Source organism: Mustela putorius, unplaced genomic scaffold (assembly GCF_011764305.1).
Source record: "Mustela putorius furo isolate JIRA1106 unplaced genomic scaffold, ASM1176430v1.1 tig00000589_pilon_pilon_pilon, whole genome shotgun sequence".
Lineage (NCBI taxonomy): Eukaryota > Metazoa > Chordata > Mammalia > Carnivora > Mustelidae > Mustela > Mustela putorius.
In genome coordinates this window covers 5,436,196-5,452,583 of record NW_025421425.1, presented here as the reverse complement: position 1 = coordinate 5,452,583, position 16,388 = coordinate 5,436,196, and the positions used below count along the sequence as shown (strand labels likewise).

Sequence of the window (16,388 nt, the reverse complement as noted above, 5' to 3'; positions counted from 1 at the left end):
CTTTCCTTTTATGGGCTTTAAGTTTAAGACCAATTTGTAGATTTGTTTTTAATTCCCTTCTGCATAATTATATATTCTGTACTATTTTGAACACATTGCTGCTAGACCTTGAAAGTAAATGCTAATTTAGAGAAAGAGGGTGTGCATGTTGTATTTGGAATCAAAATTCACCCTTCCTTTAATAAATAATGATAAACATTTGAGGCTTATCTCCAATGGTTTTGATAATGTACTTTTTTCTTTAGCATTTCAAAATAATGTTCCAAATTGTTGTAAGACAAGCTTTATAAAATGAATGAATACATAGAAAAATCTTTTTTTTTTTCCAGTTTGATTCTCTTATGTACTACAAGGTAAATTGCAAGGTATTTATTATTGGTGAACAACAGCACTCTGTCTTTTCTTACTGGTTCAAATTTTTCAAACTGATCTGTGGACATTTGGGTTTTACAGCTGACTTGAAGTTCACTCTGACTACTGAGACAAAGGCCTGGATGGTTTTCATCGGCCGTCACTGTAACAAAAAATACAGGAGTGAGATGGAAAACATTTTTACACTTGTTGAAGAATTCAATAAGAAACTGAATCGTCAGATTAAAGACCTAGATGATATTCGGATTACTATGGCGGCACTGAAAGAAATCAGGGAGCAGCAAATCTCCATTGACTTTGAAGTAGGACCTATTGAGGTAACTGATAATCATTTGCTCATTTTGGAATTATCTTTACATGTTGAGTGATATTAGCTGAAGTATTGTCTAGGTCTGGACTGTACTTACAAATAGATACTTATCTAACTGAAGAACAGTTTCGGTAATGATGATATCTAACTTTATAGGATACCTTCTGTGGGTCAGTTCTGGTCCTTTATGTGACATCTAAGTTTCCTAAGTGTAGAGCCTGGGATGGGGATTTCTGCACAAGGGGTAGCTAAGAGAGGGTGTGATACTAGCTGTAGACTGATTTCTGCTTGATCCCATGGGGTACTCTAGAGCATGAGATATATCACACAGTCAGTCCTACCTTGAGGGAAGGAAGACTGCCCTTTATACCCACAAGTCAATTCATCATTGACCATAATTTTCCCCTGAGGAGGCTCCCATTTAGTGGAGAACAATTTTGCAGGGAAAGAGGCAGCGATGATCTCCACAGACAGCACTCCCTCCTAGCAGCTGTGATAGGAATACCAGCTGGTTAACAGGACCTGGATGGAGCTGTGGGGGAGGAAAAATTCACCCTCTACCCTTCTTGGTGTTCTAGATGATTTTAGAATTAAATTGACATGAGACATTATTAGGAGAAAACCCAAAGTTTTATTATTTATATGCAAAGGCCCAATAATGAAATTATTAGTAATGAAATTATTTAGTAATGAAATTACTAAAAAAATGAGCAAGACAGGCAGTTTTTTAAAAAATTTTTTATTTTTTATAAACATATATTTTTATCCCCAGGGGTACAGGTCTGTGAATCGCCAGGTTAACACACTTCACAGCACTCACCAAAGCACATATCCTCCCCAATGTCCATAACCCACCCCCCCTTCTCCCAACCCCCCTCCCCCAAGCAACCCTCAGTTTGTTTTGTGAGATTAAGAGTCACTTATGGTTTGTTTCCCTCCCGATCCCATCTTGTTTCATTGATTCTTCTCCTACCCACTTAAGCCCCCATGTTGCATCACCACTTCCTCATATCAGGGAGATCATATGAGAGTAAGACAGGCAGTTTTTATGCTTTGTAGGCAAAGAGACAATAAATCTGTGAGGAATTGACAGATCAAAGAAAATGAGTGTGTGTGTGCGTCTGACTGGCAGAAATTAAATTTTCCTTCTTTTGTGTAGGAATCCTATGCCCTGCTTAACAAATACGGGCTTCTGATAGCAAAGGAAGAGATGGACAAAGTTGATACTCTGCGTTATTCTTGGGAGAAGCTTCTGGCACGTGCCAGAGAAGTTCAGAATGAATTAGTCTCACTGCAGCCTGGTTTCCGGAAGGAACTTATCAGCACCGTGGAGGTCTTCCTCCAGGACTGTCACCAGTTCTACCTGGACTATGATTTGGTACAACTCCAGCTTTTTCTGTTTGTGTTTTTGGGGAAGAGCGAACAGAGCATGCAAAATGTTCAAAGATTTGTCAAGTTTAATGAAATTCCCTAGGAGTGGGAATTTTATTTTAATGAGAGCAATCTACAAAAAGAGAATTTAAGAAGTGCTGTCCATGTTGTGTCATTGGTCTGTTCCTGAGGTTGTCTGATAACTTTCTAAACTTGTGTAGACAAATGCTATTCACATATAGTTACAACAGACCTATAGCTTTCCTTGGTTCTACAAATACTGCAGAGTTCCTCGCATGTGCCAAGCACTGTCCTTGGTGCTGAAGACAGTGAACAAGACAGATGGAGTTCATGTTTTAGTTATTCAAGAGTTTTAGTGCCAACTCTCCTACTGGGAATATGCTGTATAATAAGACACATTTCTAGCCAATTATAATATACCACAGAAAGGAAATATGTAGCATAAAGGGTACAGTTTGTGTCTACTATATAGGCAAAACACACCAAACCACAAAGTTGGTGGAGTTATGAGATTGGATCCATGGACTAACTTCATGGATGAAGAAGTGCAGAAATCTACCCATTGTAGGTGTTTAATGTAGGAAAACCTGATGGGAATGTTAAGGTTATAGGTCACTTTGCAAATAGATATGAGAATGGTAAAAACACATTAGGGTTTTAATTGAAAACCAGATATATGGGCTTCTTATCGAGTGCTTATTGACATTTCTTTGCCTGTGTCACCTAAGAAATGAATAGTATTAGTTTTTAATTTTCAAAATTTATTGAAATTTAGAAGTTGTGGTATTTGTTGTGGTATTATTTGGAAGTTGTGATTTTTTTAGACTTGAAAATATTTCCAAATGAGACACTTTCCTGAGTCCTTTTCTACAATTAAAAAATGAAGTTTCCTGTCATTGATGTGACATGCATGAAAGCTAACTTTGACGCACAAAAAACCCATAGGCAACACTTCATTCTATTTTATATTTAACTTTTTGTTTCAGAATGGTCCAATGGCCAGTGGCTTGAAACCCCAGGAAGCCAGTGATAGGCTTATCATGTTTCAGGTAATCTTTTTAGTTTCTATGGCCTCCTAAACAACCAAAACCTTAAGGTGTTTTGGACACATACATTTCCCCCCTTAATATAGAAAGGCCTATTGTGGAATGTTTTTAACAATGTGATTTGGGATGATTATAATTGGAGTTAGTTTCTATGTAGTTAGCTATAGTTATTTACTATTCTTACTTGTCTGTGCTCAGAGATCATACATGTTTGCTTCTTTGCCAAGCTTTTGAAATTTACATGTTTATTCATGTGTCAGTCGTCTTGATGAGTTTCCTCTTATGTTTTCTTTAGAATCAATTTGATAATATCTATCGGAAATATATCACCTATACCGGAGGAGAGGAGCTTTTTGGGCTGCCGGTTACTCAGTATCCTCAGCTTCTTGAAATAAAGAAGCAATTAAATCTTCTACAGAAAATATATACTCTATACAACACTGTCATAGAAACTGTAAATAGCTATCATGATATCCTTTGGTCAGAAGTGAATATTGAAAAAATCAACAGTGAACTTTCAGAGTTCCAGAACAGGTGAGAAATTAAATGTTTAGCACGCCCAGAGCTATTGAATCTCAAATGCTTTCTTTTTTGATAGGTTGTCAAGTTCTCTTCTCACCCCCAGATGTTTTGCAAGCACATCTCGTGCTGCCTTGCTGTTGTCTGTTGACATCACCCCTGTCAGACACTATTTATTAATTACCCCTGTGTGTGCGTGGTGAGACAAGCACATCATTTAAACCTGGATGAATCTGGTCCAGGGCTTTTCTGCATCTTGAAGGGAGATGATCTCTATTTATGTTATACTTACCAACATTTGAAGTTTATGTGAGATGACTTCCTATAATAAAAACAGGAGCCCTTTGATTTTTCTTTATTCTTTTAAGTGTTGAACCCAATGAAAATAGAGGGTCATTTGTTACATTTTTTTTTTTTTTTGGTTGACAGCCTGATACACTCTGTTGTGCTTTGTACTTAGAAGGCTCTTAATACCTGTTAGTAGAATTGAGTTGAATTGGGAGGTACCTCTATCCTTTAAAATAATGCCTTTTTTTTCTAGTTAATTTTTATGAGAAAATTGAAAAAAATCTTTCCTCATTGGGAGGAACAATCTTCTATAATGTATAAGTTTGTTATATTAACAGATATCCTCTCAGTCCTGAGATTTGAAAATGTGGTAAATATTCAAAATGACTGTTTTTGATAGAAATGCTAGGAGAGAGTCTTGGATGAGGTACAGTCAGGCTCATCTTTGAATAACTGCTCATGGTGTTCACTTCGCAGGTGTCGGAAGCTGCCCCGAGCCTTGAAGGACTGGCAGGCTTTCTTGGATCTGAAGAAGACCATTGATGACTTCAGTGAATGTTGCCCACTCCTGGAGCACATGGCCAGTAAGGCTATGATGGAGAGGCACTGGGAAAGGATAGCTGCTCTCACTGGGCATAGTCTGGATGTGGGGAATGAAGCCTTTAAATTGAGAAATATCATGGAGGCACCTCTTCTGAAATACAAGGAAGAAATAGAGGTACAGTTGATAGAAAGTATGATGCAGTGGGGGGATTGGAAGGTCCCATAGGGTTTATTTTGATAGTGTTCCTACATTACAGAATGTTGGATCAGGAAACCATATTAAGTGAATTAAAATGCTTTTCAGGGCATTCAGCTCTTCCTTCCTTCAACAAATGTTTACATGACAGGTTCTGTGTTAAGTGCTGGGAACATAAGGATACATTCCTGCATTCACAGATCATTAATAATTTGTGTAGTGAAATAGTTATCCAAATAAACGTATAGTTACAAGATGGGGTAAATACCATTAAAGTAAAAGTATCTGCACTAGGACAGACTATAATAATAAGTTTAACCTCTTTGGGGGTGGGGGGTGTTAAAGTAGGGAATGCTGGAGTGCATGTCCATGACTGCTGGGGAGTACGTGTCCATGAGCTTCTGTGGTAGGGCAGGGAGAGGTTTGGAAAGTGCCAGAAGTCAGTGTCAGGCAGGTAAGACAGCATGTGTAAAAGGTCTGAGGTGTGTTTGGGAAACCAGAGGAAAGCCAGCATAATTTGGTCTTTGGGCCTATGGGGAGCCATCTGGGAGACATATTTTGAGCAGAGATGACATGGTTGGGTTTGCATTTTGTAAAGACCGCTGTGGTAAATGCATGGAGAAGGGATTGGGGGAGGGCCAGTGGGAATGATGGGACAGTCTACTGAGGGCTATAAGAATATCTCAGACAAGAGATAATGGTATCTTGGGCGAGAGGGCAGGCAGTGAAGCTGGAGAGGAGAGAGAAGATTGAGAAGATCTTTAGAAGGCAAAGCTGGGTAGAATTTGGTGAGCGGGGGAACATGGTAGGAGAAAAAATGGGAAGGGTTAAGGAGGAACCCTAGATTTCCTGCTGAGAAATCTCAGTGGCTGAGTGTGCTAATCAGTGAGATGGGGAATTATTGGAAGGGGATCAGTTGGATGACAAGGTGCAGAGAACTTAGGGCATGAATCTGATATTTTACAGACTGTGTTTGGGATTCTCTGGATAGATCCAAGTACAGAGGCCCAGTTGGCAAATGGATATGGGTCTTATATGGAGACACAAAAGGTTACAGGCTATGGGCATAGAAGAGCTCACCCAGAGAGGGAGTGCAGCACGAGAGGAGGAGAGGGCAAGGACAGGGCTTGGCTCATAGTCCAGAAATAAATGTGGCTGCAGAGGAGCCTGGGATAGTCAGGTTTCTGTTAATTCCTCCTCTCATACTGCACCGATTTGGCTCTAGAGTTAAGTCAGATACACAGTAAACTTTGAGTCTTTGATTAGAGTTTCAAAATTTAAAAGGTTTTTACATGATCTATTTTTATCCAAATGGAGATATAATTGACATATAACATTGTATAAGTTTAAGGTATATAATGTATTGAGTAGATACACTGATATTGCTGCATGATTGTCACTGTGCCGTTAGCTAACACCTCTGTTGGCCACATAGTTACCATTTCATCTAGCAGTGGTAGCAGTTAAGCTCTAATCTATTAGAAAGTTTAATATTTGCAATAGAGTTTTGTTCTCTATAATCCCTATCCTGTGTATTGGATCTCCAGGCCTTATTCATCTACTGGTTGCAAGTATATACCCTTAAACATCTGTCCTATTGGGGTGCCTGGGTGGCTCAGTGGGTTTAAAGCCTCTGCCTTCAGCTCAGGTCATGATCTCAGGGTCCTGGGATCGAGCCCTGCATCGGGCTCTCTGCTCAGTGGCGAGCCTGCTTCCTCCTCTCTCCCTCTCTGCCTGCCTTTCTGCCTACTTGTGATCTCTCTCTATCAAATAAATAAAATCTTTAAAAACAAAACAAAACAAAACAAAAAACATCTGTCCTATTGCCCCTCCTCCAGCCTCTGGTAACTACCATTCCCCTTGGTTCTTTTTTGAGTTTGGTGTTTTCGGATTCCACATGTAAGGGATATCATAGAGTATTTGTCTCTGTCTGACTTGTCTCAGCCTAATGCCCTCAAGTTCTGTCTATGTTGTTGCCAATGGCGGAATGTCCTTTCTCATGGCTGAATAGCATTCCATTGTTGCATGTCTTTTCTGTCATCTTTCTTTCTGGTAGAGTTTGATGGGAAGTTTTCCAACTTAAGGTTCTGTTGTTTAGTAATAGCTCCATCTTCATCTCTTTCCCTAATTGTGTATTTTCATATACATGCTCCATTTCTTATATTGCATTTTATAGCTGGAAAAAAAGTATAGGAACGTACGAGGCAAATAGTGAGGTTAGGACCTTTGCTGAATCTGGACTGTTGACGAAGGATGTGTGACTTTCGTGTGATCCAACGAGAGCTTGCAATTTTAATAGGACATCTGCATCAGTGCAGTGAAAGAGAGGGACATTGAACAGAAGCTGAAGCAGGTGATGAACGAGTGGGACAGCAAAGCATTCACCTTTGGCAGCTTTAAAGCCCGTGGAGAGCTCCTCTTACGGGGAGACAGCACCGCAGAAATCATCGCCAGCATGGAGGACAGCTTGATGCTGCTGGGCTCCCTTCTGAGCAACAGGTAAGAAGTCCATCCGTCGCTCCCCTGAGATTCGGGAAACATTGTAACAAACACTTTTAAGGGAAATTCATTTTTAAGATGCCGCAGTAGCCCCCATATCATTTAAATGTTAAAAATCCTTGTTGTAATTTTCTCCTCTGCCACAGCATGTATAATCCCTTTTTTATTTCATTATCCCCTGTTTGTGGGATGTGTCTGAGACCGTCAAGTGGACAAAATAGCACAACATGTAATTAGCCACTCGGATCTTGCGGAACGTTTCAGCTTTGCTGCTGACAAGCCTCGCCGCACAGCTGACAGCTCGACCGGCTCTGGAGTCCAGGGGAAATTAGGCTGAGTTTCAGAATAATCATCTACTTGGGAAATCATTGTGCCAACATATGTGGACTAGAAACTCTTAGTTGTGTCCATACTTTAATGAGATGACAGATTAAGATGGAGAAGGAATTTAATTCATAAAAAGAAGTAAAACAGCGCAGTCAGATACTAGTCTAACACTTCTACCTGACACTTCCCAGCAAAGCCTTCACGCTTTGGACACAGGAGTGTTAGACTCATGAACCGAATGTTTCCTTGGTCCATTGCTTGGCTTTGCTCTTTCGGAAATAATTTCTTATTCTCTAGCATTCTCAAATATTTGGTGATAGGGTATCATGTGGGTATCATTGAGATATGAGTTTTTTGCATTCTGTCTTTCAAATATCACTCTACCTTGTGTACACATGTGTTTCAGTAATTTTAATGTAAGGATTAATAACCCTTTAATACTGTTTGCATAGAAATTTCTCTCCATATTTACTTGGTTCACTTGAGTGTTTGAAGTGAGTAATCTGGAGTATACAATTAGATCTTAGAGATTTAGACCATTGGTAATCTTGACTCTGAACTGCTCAGGATTTGAGAGTTTTAATGAATTCGGTTGTGATTCATACCCAAGTAAGATAAAGGATGGATGGAAAATAGCACTCCTTAGGGAGGTAGAAAATGTAGACTTATAAATTAAGTAAAAATTATTTATGCTGAGGATCAGTCAACTCTCCTTACAATGACATTGAATTCACAGACAAGAGTTGTGTGAGGAACACATATGCAGTACGAATTTGTTGAACACCTACGTGTGCCCTGTGCTCTTCTGGAAAGAAGAGGGAATAAAACAAAGACCTCCGTTGCCGTGGAACTGCATTCTAGTGAAAAACATAAATAACCCCCCCGAAAATGTGCAATATTGAAACGGTTTATTTAACAATTAAGACTATGGGAATGAAAATTTTATTCACGAATATGACTCATATTTGAGAAGACTTCAAGTCCATAGTCTGTTGGAATAGGAATGTCGATAGGGAGAAGAAGAAGAGGGAGAACAGCAATAGGCAGTGGCATCATTTAGAATTTTATCTGCGAATAATAGAGGCACCACACATGACATTGCGTGCATCAGACTGAGGTTTCCGTGTCTCTCACATAAGGGAATCTCTAAGGTTGATGAGAAGCTCCACCTCATCATCAGGGACCTAGGCCTTGTCTGGCTTACTTTTCTGTCTCGTCCAAGTGTGGTCCTTCCCTACCGTAATTTCCCCTTCTGTCCCGTGCTGCGACTGCTCCTCCAGAACAGTGGTTCTCAGAGTTGGCTACAAGCTGGACACACCTAGGGACTTCCATCCCTGTGCCTGAGCCACATTTCAGACCGGTCGAATCAGAGTCTCCTGGAGGTGGGGTCCGGGAGGGCACGAGTCGTTTTTAAGGTCTGCTGGATGATCCCAGACTGCAGCCGAGGTTAAGAACTACTGATGTGGAACTTAGTCCTGGGACTGCACACTGCCACAGAGGAGGCTGGGAAATTCGGTACTGTAACTGGGCAGCTCTGTGTCCAGGGAGAAATGGAGTTCTCTATCCAAAGAGAAGGAGAAAAGACATTGCAAGACCATGTCAGTTTCTGTCTCAAGAAAGAAAAAGGGAGCTATAGGTGAACTATAAAAAGTGGCTTTCGGAGTGTACACGTACAGATGTGTAAGCCCTAACACATGCACACTTGCATGTGCACATGCACACACACACGCATACACACAAAAGTGGCTTTCGGAGTGTACACGTACAGATGTGTAAGCCCTAACACATGCACACTTGCATGTGCACATGCACACACACACGCACACACACACAAAATCATGAGTGGGTGGATATGAGTGAGTGGGAAGTTGGAAAGAGACCCAGAAAAGGGGAGTTTAAAGAGATCGCAGAGGTTGTCATATTTGAAAATTGAATTAGTTGTTTGGTCTCCACCAGTGTCTCTGTAATTACTCCATTTAAATGAAAAACCAGAGAGTTCCTGGAATTGAGCACAGAAGGTCAGCAGAAAGAATATTATGCTCTTGGCTGTAGCAACACTGACTCGCATTTTATTTCTCTAGAAGTTGGGTGGAGTCAAGTCTAAGTTGCTAACAAGTTGAGCAATGTACAATAAATAGTGATGAATTTGTCACTTGGTAGCATCATTTTAAAAGCCAGGAACAGGGGGCAGCTGGCCGGCTCAATCTGAAGAGCATGCGGCTCTTGACCTCAGGGTTGCGAGTTCAAGCCTCACGTTGGATGAAGAGATTACTTAAATAAATAAAGCTTTAAAAAGCCAGCAACATAAAGTCCTAAAGAAATGGGTAAAGATTAGGATAAAAAAAAATCTTTCAGTTTGAAAAGAACAATAAAAAGAAACACTAAAAAAAAAAAAATATACCACCCAAATGCTGAACGTATGTATTTTCCATTTTAGGTACAATATGCCATTCAAGGCCCAGATTCAAAAGTGGGTGCAGTGCCTTTCCAACTCAACAGACATCATTGAGAACTGGATGATGGTGCAGAACTTGTGGATTTACCTAGAAGCTGTCTTTGTTGGAGGAGATATTGCTAAGCAGCTGCCCAAGGTTTGAATATTGTCCTTAGGATTTCATCAGAGGTTTAGCTTAGAGAACTGTCTAATAGCTAATAATTCCTTTAAAAATGCAATAATAGCTCAACCTCTCTTGAGCCACACCCCCCTCAATCTTTTTGTTGTTGCCTTGGGACTATTTTTTAAAGAGCAGCTGTGGATAAGAAGGGATGCAATTGCTAGAGAATTGGGCCATTTTGTAGGAAGTGGAGGATTAAGAAAACAAAGGACAGATGCCTGCATAGTTGATACGTTTCTTCAGGTAATTTGAAGGTAGAATTTGGAACAGTGTAGAATTATGGAATTGTTATCTCGACAATGGTAGGATAATTTCTTCTGCTATTACTGACAGTTTAAAACACCCATGCTGAGCGGTTTACCCAATTCTATCTGCACCGGAAAACTGGGAGGTGGAAACAGGCAGGAAAAAGCTCCAGAACAAAAAAAAAGGACTTCTCAGGATTGTCACCAAATTAAATCATCTCACGGGGAAAATGGAGGGTAGTATTTTGAGATTTTTATGAAAAAAACATTTCTACCAAATCTCAAAGATTCTTATTCAATTACCTTAAATTGTTTGCAAAATTGCCATGTTTTAACGATATGCTTGGGTTTTAGAAGCACAATTATGTTGAGTGCTCTCTGTGCTCGGCCTTCCTACCTTTCCTGTGACAAGTTTTCAGTGTCATTATAGAGGACAGATCTGTTGGCCTATGGATTTTTTACCTACCACTGAAATGTTTCCACACACTGAAATTTTAAAGTATTTGTATTTAGTTTTGCTTTTATATTTGGGCGAGGGTTTCTTCTTGCTGGGGGGAGGTGAATCTCAAATTGGACTTAATAGTGGAAACTTGTCACATACAATATTGAAGGAGCTGGGTGGGGTATCTGGGTCTCCTATTTGATATTACATACTTATTGGTAAATTATAGGAATTTTAAGGGAAGAAAACAAAAATTATTTCTACTCTCTCAAATTAATCTCTGTATTTTCCACTTTTTTCTTCTAAAAAAATCTACGTTTAAAAATTTTATAGCATTAGGGTTATACTATAATTAATTTTGTTTTATTTATTTATTTATTAAAGATTTATTTATTTGAAGAGAGAGTGCACACAGGTGGGGAGGGGCAGAGGGAGTCTTTTTTTTTTTTTTTTTAAAGACTTTATTTATTTGAGAGAGAGCAAGAGTGGGGTTAGGGGCAGAGGAAGAGGGAGAAGCAGACTCCCTGCTAAACAGGGAGCCTGATGTGGGGCTCCATGTGAGGCTTGATGTGGGGCTTGATCCGAGGACTCTGCGATCATGACCTGAGCTGAAACCCAGAGTCAGATGCTTAATTGACTAAGCCATCCAGGCATCCCCTAATTTTGTATCTTATTTTTAAATGTTTGCCTTGTTTCCTAGATATGAAAACAATTCAGTGCTCAGAATAGAAAACTTGAAAAACATAAAATTCACTTTATTTAGAGATAACTGTCAAAAATGCTTGGGAGCGCTCTTTCCTCCTAGGCTGTCTCATATTGTATTTTCATTTCCGTATCTGTCTTCTTTTAGTTAACGTAATGGGGGTATCTTCTTTAAGGAAGGGGGTGGGGTGGTGCTGAAGGAGAGTTGAAATAGAACATGTGACTTTTCAGGCATGTACAGTTGGGGTATCCAGACTGGTCAGAAATCTGGTCTCAGTGGAAGGTCTGTGAGATGCTCTGACCTTGAGATCACAGATGTGTCCAAGTGTGTGTTGTTACCTCATTCTGTAGGAAGCCAAGCGCTTTTCCAACATCGATAAATCTTGGGTGAAGATTATGACTCGGGCCCACGAAATGCCAAATGTCATTCAGTGTTGTGTTGGGGATGAGACCATGGGGCAGCTGTTACCACATTTGCTGGACCAGCTGGAAATGTGCCAGAAATCCCTCACTGGGTAAGTTAATTGGCCCTGGGAAACCTGCCTTAGCATCCCAGAGATGAACAGGACTAGAGGGACTAGACAGCATTAAGAATATTGATTTTCTTTTGCCGAAACTTAGTTCATGTCTGATGTTGTTGTACAGATAAAAGTGGTAGCTCAGCACCTCATGTTTTGGAATAAGGGGACTTAGGGCTTCTTCCATTACTGGGACAAGATCTTGCAAACATTCTCATGAAGTTTTTGCTTTTTAAAATTAATACACCTACTTTTCTGATTTCCTTCTTGGAAAAACATCTGAAGAGACAAAATATTTCATTATACACAACCAAGAACAATATGAACACTGTAATATACACACGTAGTCAAGATTATATAGAAATGAGGCTTCATACATCTGTGGTGTACACACACACACACACACACAGGAAGCAGGTTGGGTGAATTCCAGGAGCAACAGATATTTTTCTTTTCCTTTGGCTAGTCAAGATCAAGTCATGTGAGCAGAAATACGTTAAATAGTAATATTGTAAAAACAGTTAACTACACATGCTTTCATTTATATTTTATTCTGACTGAAATATAATTGACATACAATATTATACTAGTTTTAATATACAACAAAACTACTTGCAAGCGAATCCTCCAAAATAGATTTTAAGAAAAAATAGAATCTCAGGTATGAAGGATTTGATGCATTTTGTAAAATTGTTGTATGAAAGCAAGTGACTGTTGAAGGACATTTGACGAAAGGACTTTTGTTTTCGAATAGTTGATCATGTACCGTTCTTTTTAACCCTAATGATTAGCACGACCAGCCATGTTGCAGTGCCTCTAAAAGTTCTTGGCTAGAGATCTAGCTTGATGGCCATGCAGTCTACCACCAGATTCAGGCCAGAGGGAAAGAAGAAAAGTATTAGAAAGCTTGCATGCTCTCAGAGCTCTTTATGTTGGAAAGATTGAGGGGCATGAATCACTAGGACATCATGCAGGACTCAGTTGCCCCTGAGAAGCTTGCTGAGGAGTCATATCACTGGTCTTTCTGCAGCTGATTTTGTTGCTTTACTTCCTCCTCCCCACCCTCCACTGTACATATACACTCATGCATGCAAGCACACTCCTTTTTTCCTCTTTTCTTTTTCATTTTTTTTTATTGTGCTCTCTTTGACATTGTTTTATAACTCCTTGGAGGAATAAGTCTACTCTGAAATTATTCATAGTTTTTAATGAGCTTTTCATGACTTTTGGTTCCTGAAGGGTTATGGGCCAAAGCACATATTCCTGGTATAAACACTGGAATATTAATGTTTACACAAAAGAACACCCTTCTCAGCTGATGAGGTCTGCAGCAATCGGAGGGGACTTCTGACAGGTCCGGAATAAATTGTCTTGTCTACTCTGTCACAGAGGTTTTGTGGTCACGTTTCACGTGTCTCCTTTCAGTCTTGTCTCACTGGAGAGACAACATTACCTGATTCCTCATCAGAATCAGACTAGGTTACTGTGAAGGGGACAGCAAGTAAAGGGGATAAATTGGTAAGAATGTTTTTACTCTTACCAATAAGAATAAAGAATAAGGAATACCCTATTCTCAATAAAGAGTAAAGATTAAGCTTCTACGAATAAGATGGATTGGGATATTTAAAATAAAATTCACCTTTTCAGGGTAAGGAAAGAAAAGCTAAGACAAACAACATAAAACACGCTGAGCATAAAAGTAAGACTTTAGGAGAATGAGGAAGATGGAATCAGAGACTCTTGGGCAGTCTCATTCTGCCCCCTCTCTGAGGCCAGACTTTATTTTTTTTCACGTGCCCAAAGTGAATAAATCCAAATTGCCAAAACGATTAGAGTGTATTTTACTGAGTATTTCATGAGCGTTGAGGAGGAAGATTACATCGCACACAAAGCTTGTCCATTTCTGCGGCTTTAGAGGCACGTCACTTCCACAATCTACCCTCTGTCTCCTTCCTTTCTTTGCTTCTTTCAGCCTCTGAAAAAAGTCCTCTCTTTTGTCCTAAGGAGTTTGGCTTCTGCCCTCATGCTGGGCCTCCCATGCAATGACACACATGTCTAGCATTAGACTAAGTGTGGCCGGCCAAGTGTGGTCTAGAGGGTGCAGCTGGCTTGGCTTCTGGTCTACACTGTCCTTAGTAAAAACTCTACCTTCCTAGAAAAGACTTTGCCTGTATGCACTCAGAACATTTCCCCCATGATTTTACACAATAATATACATGAAACAATAATGAAATGAAACAATAATATACATGACAAGGAATGAAACAATAATATACATGACAAGGAAGGAACAGAAATTAAAAAAAAAGATAAAAGTTTAAAAAGGATTTCTTTTTTTTTTTTAATTTTTAATTTTTGATAAACATATATTTTTATCCCCAGGGGTACAGGTCTGTGAATCGCCAGGTTTACACACTTCACAGCACTCACCAAAGCACATACCCTCCCCAATGTCCATAACCCCACCCCCCTTCTCCCAACCCCCCTGCCCCCAGCAACCCTCAGTTTGTTTTGTGAGATTAAGAGTCACTTATGGTTTGTCTCCCTCCCGATCCCATCTTGTTTCATTGATTCTTCTTCTACCCACTTAAGCCCCCATGTGGCATCACCACTTCCTCATATCAGGGACATCATATGATAGTTGTCTTAAAAAGGATTTCTGGTAAGATTTTACAATGTAAGGAATTACAGTGAAAACTGGAATAATTATATGGAAGTATGCAAGGAAATAAAGTTACAGTGGTACGGGTATGAAAATAACAGAAAAATTATATCCATAGCACAAAGGGTCGCTGTAAAATAAATAGAGAAATGAAAGCGCAGTTGCAAGCAGGGCAATAACAGAAACATTCCCCGGGTTTCAGTACCTCCTGGAGCAGGAAGCAGCACTAGAACCTCTTCATACGGTTTATTCAGAGCTGGATTTTACTTCTGCTTTGGTGATGGATTCATTGAGTTCTTTAAGATGCAATCCAAGAATGAGATGCAGCCTTTCGCTGACACAGCACGGTGCTTGCAAACAAATCTAACCCCCCCCCAAACTCCTGGTGTGTAATTGCTCCTGTCCGCCACCAAGAAAGTACAGTTTTCCAGATGAAGTCAAATGTATACCTTACCCTTGTGAAAGCTGAAAAAATTCACCTATTAATCCTGTAAAAAAAAAATTTCCTTTCCAAATGTGGAATGCTACTTGGCAAGAGGAGGAATAAAACAAAACAAGACATTGAACAGAATATGGGAAAATGAGATTGTCTCAAGATCTTTCCCCACCCAGATTAATTTATTTCTAGAAAGGCCTGCTGTGTGTGCTTATACAGTATCTCTTTGCCTCTCCCCACACAGGTACTTGGAGAAAAAACGGCTGTGCTTTCCTCGGTTCTTCTTCGTCTCAGACCCTGCGCTCTTGGAGATCCTGGGGCAGGCGTCGGACACACACACTATACAGGCCCATTTGCTGAACGTGTTCGACAACATCAAAACCGTCAAGTTCCATGAGAAGGTTTGTCTGCTTCGAACTGCTGGCCAGCACTTGCCATCTCTTAGACTTCCACTGTCTTTATGAAGTAGCTCTCTGGTCGGTACAAAGGGTGACTTCCCCGTCTGTTCTCGCTCTCAGCCCGTGATGAAAAGCGAACTTCTGGGCCCCATTTGTCTTCAGAACTGTGTGATTTCTTAATCTCCAAAGTGTAAATTTGAGTAACAACGAGTTTAAACGTGATTAGGAATGCACTGTGTGTAGCATTCGTGGTTTTGCATGCCAAGCGAGGTGTTCAGAAATTCGACAAACCAAAGAAAGCAATTGTTCAGAGAATAATGCCTTCGCTAAACAGAATTACCTCGGTGATTGGGTTGTTTTATCAGCTTTCAGACGTTTTTGGCATGATCGTAGTCTCTGTTTCTCATCATGCTTGATGGAAACCTTTTTTTTTTTTTTTAAACACTTCCAAGAAGTTTTTAGAATCATGGAGTTGCAGGGAACCTAAGAGAAGCCATTCAATGGGAGGATGTTGCCATTTGCACAGCTGCCCGGGGACGCCGCCTGATCCATCCGGTCGCCCACAGTTCCCTGAGACAGTGACTCATCTGGTCTGACAGTGTGTTCTGTCGTCCCCTGGGGCTTCCTGTAAACCCTCATTTATTCATCCTGGCGTGCGGTTTGCTCTTACTGAGCAGCCTCTGTGTGCCAGACGGCGTGTGTAGCATGGGAATACGGAGGACTCGGGGAGCCATGCTCGAGTGGGGTCTTTCTAGAGCGTAGTCGCTGCGGTGGTGGGCCTGTCGCATCACAAACAGTCAAACGCCAGTCCTGTAAGTTCACGGCCCTGGTATGTGCCAGGCATGGTCGGTCCTGTAAGTTCACACCTGTGGGTACGT

The 16,388-nt window shown here is 40.3% G+C and overlaps 1 protein-coding gene across 2 annotated transcripts in view; it reads left to right on the top strand.

The window, feature by feature from the left end:
* DNAH5 (dynein axonemal heavy chain 5) overlaps positions 1 to 16,388 on the top strand; it is a 262,860-nt gene that overhangs the window by 108,161 nt on the left and 138,311 nt on the right. For both annotated transcript variants that reach the window (XM_045082025.1, XM_004761213.3), the window contains exons 24-32: positions 454 to 689; positions 1,842 to 2,060; positions 3,061 to 3,123; positions 3,416 to 3,654; positions 4,405 to 4,645; positions 6,966 to 7,165; positions 9,930 to 10,083; positions 11,848 to 12,011; positions 15,357 to 15,513. In XM_045082025.1, coding sequence (XP_044937960.1) covers positions 454 to 689; positions 1,842 to 2,060; positions 3,061 to 3,123; positions 3,416 to 3,654; positions 4,405 to 4,645; positions 6,966 to 7,165; positions 9,930 to 10,083; positions 11,848 to 12,011; positions 15,357 to 15,513 — 1,673 coding nt within the window. The remainder of the gene's footprint in view (positions 1 to 453; positions 690 to 1,841; positions 2,061 to 3,060; positions 3,124 to 3,415; positions 3,655 to 4,404; positions 4,646 to 6,965; positions 7,166 to 9,929; positions 10,084 to 11,847; positions 12,012 to 15,356; positions 15,514 to 16,388) is intronic.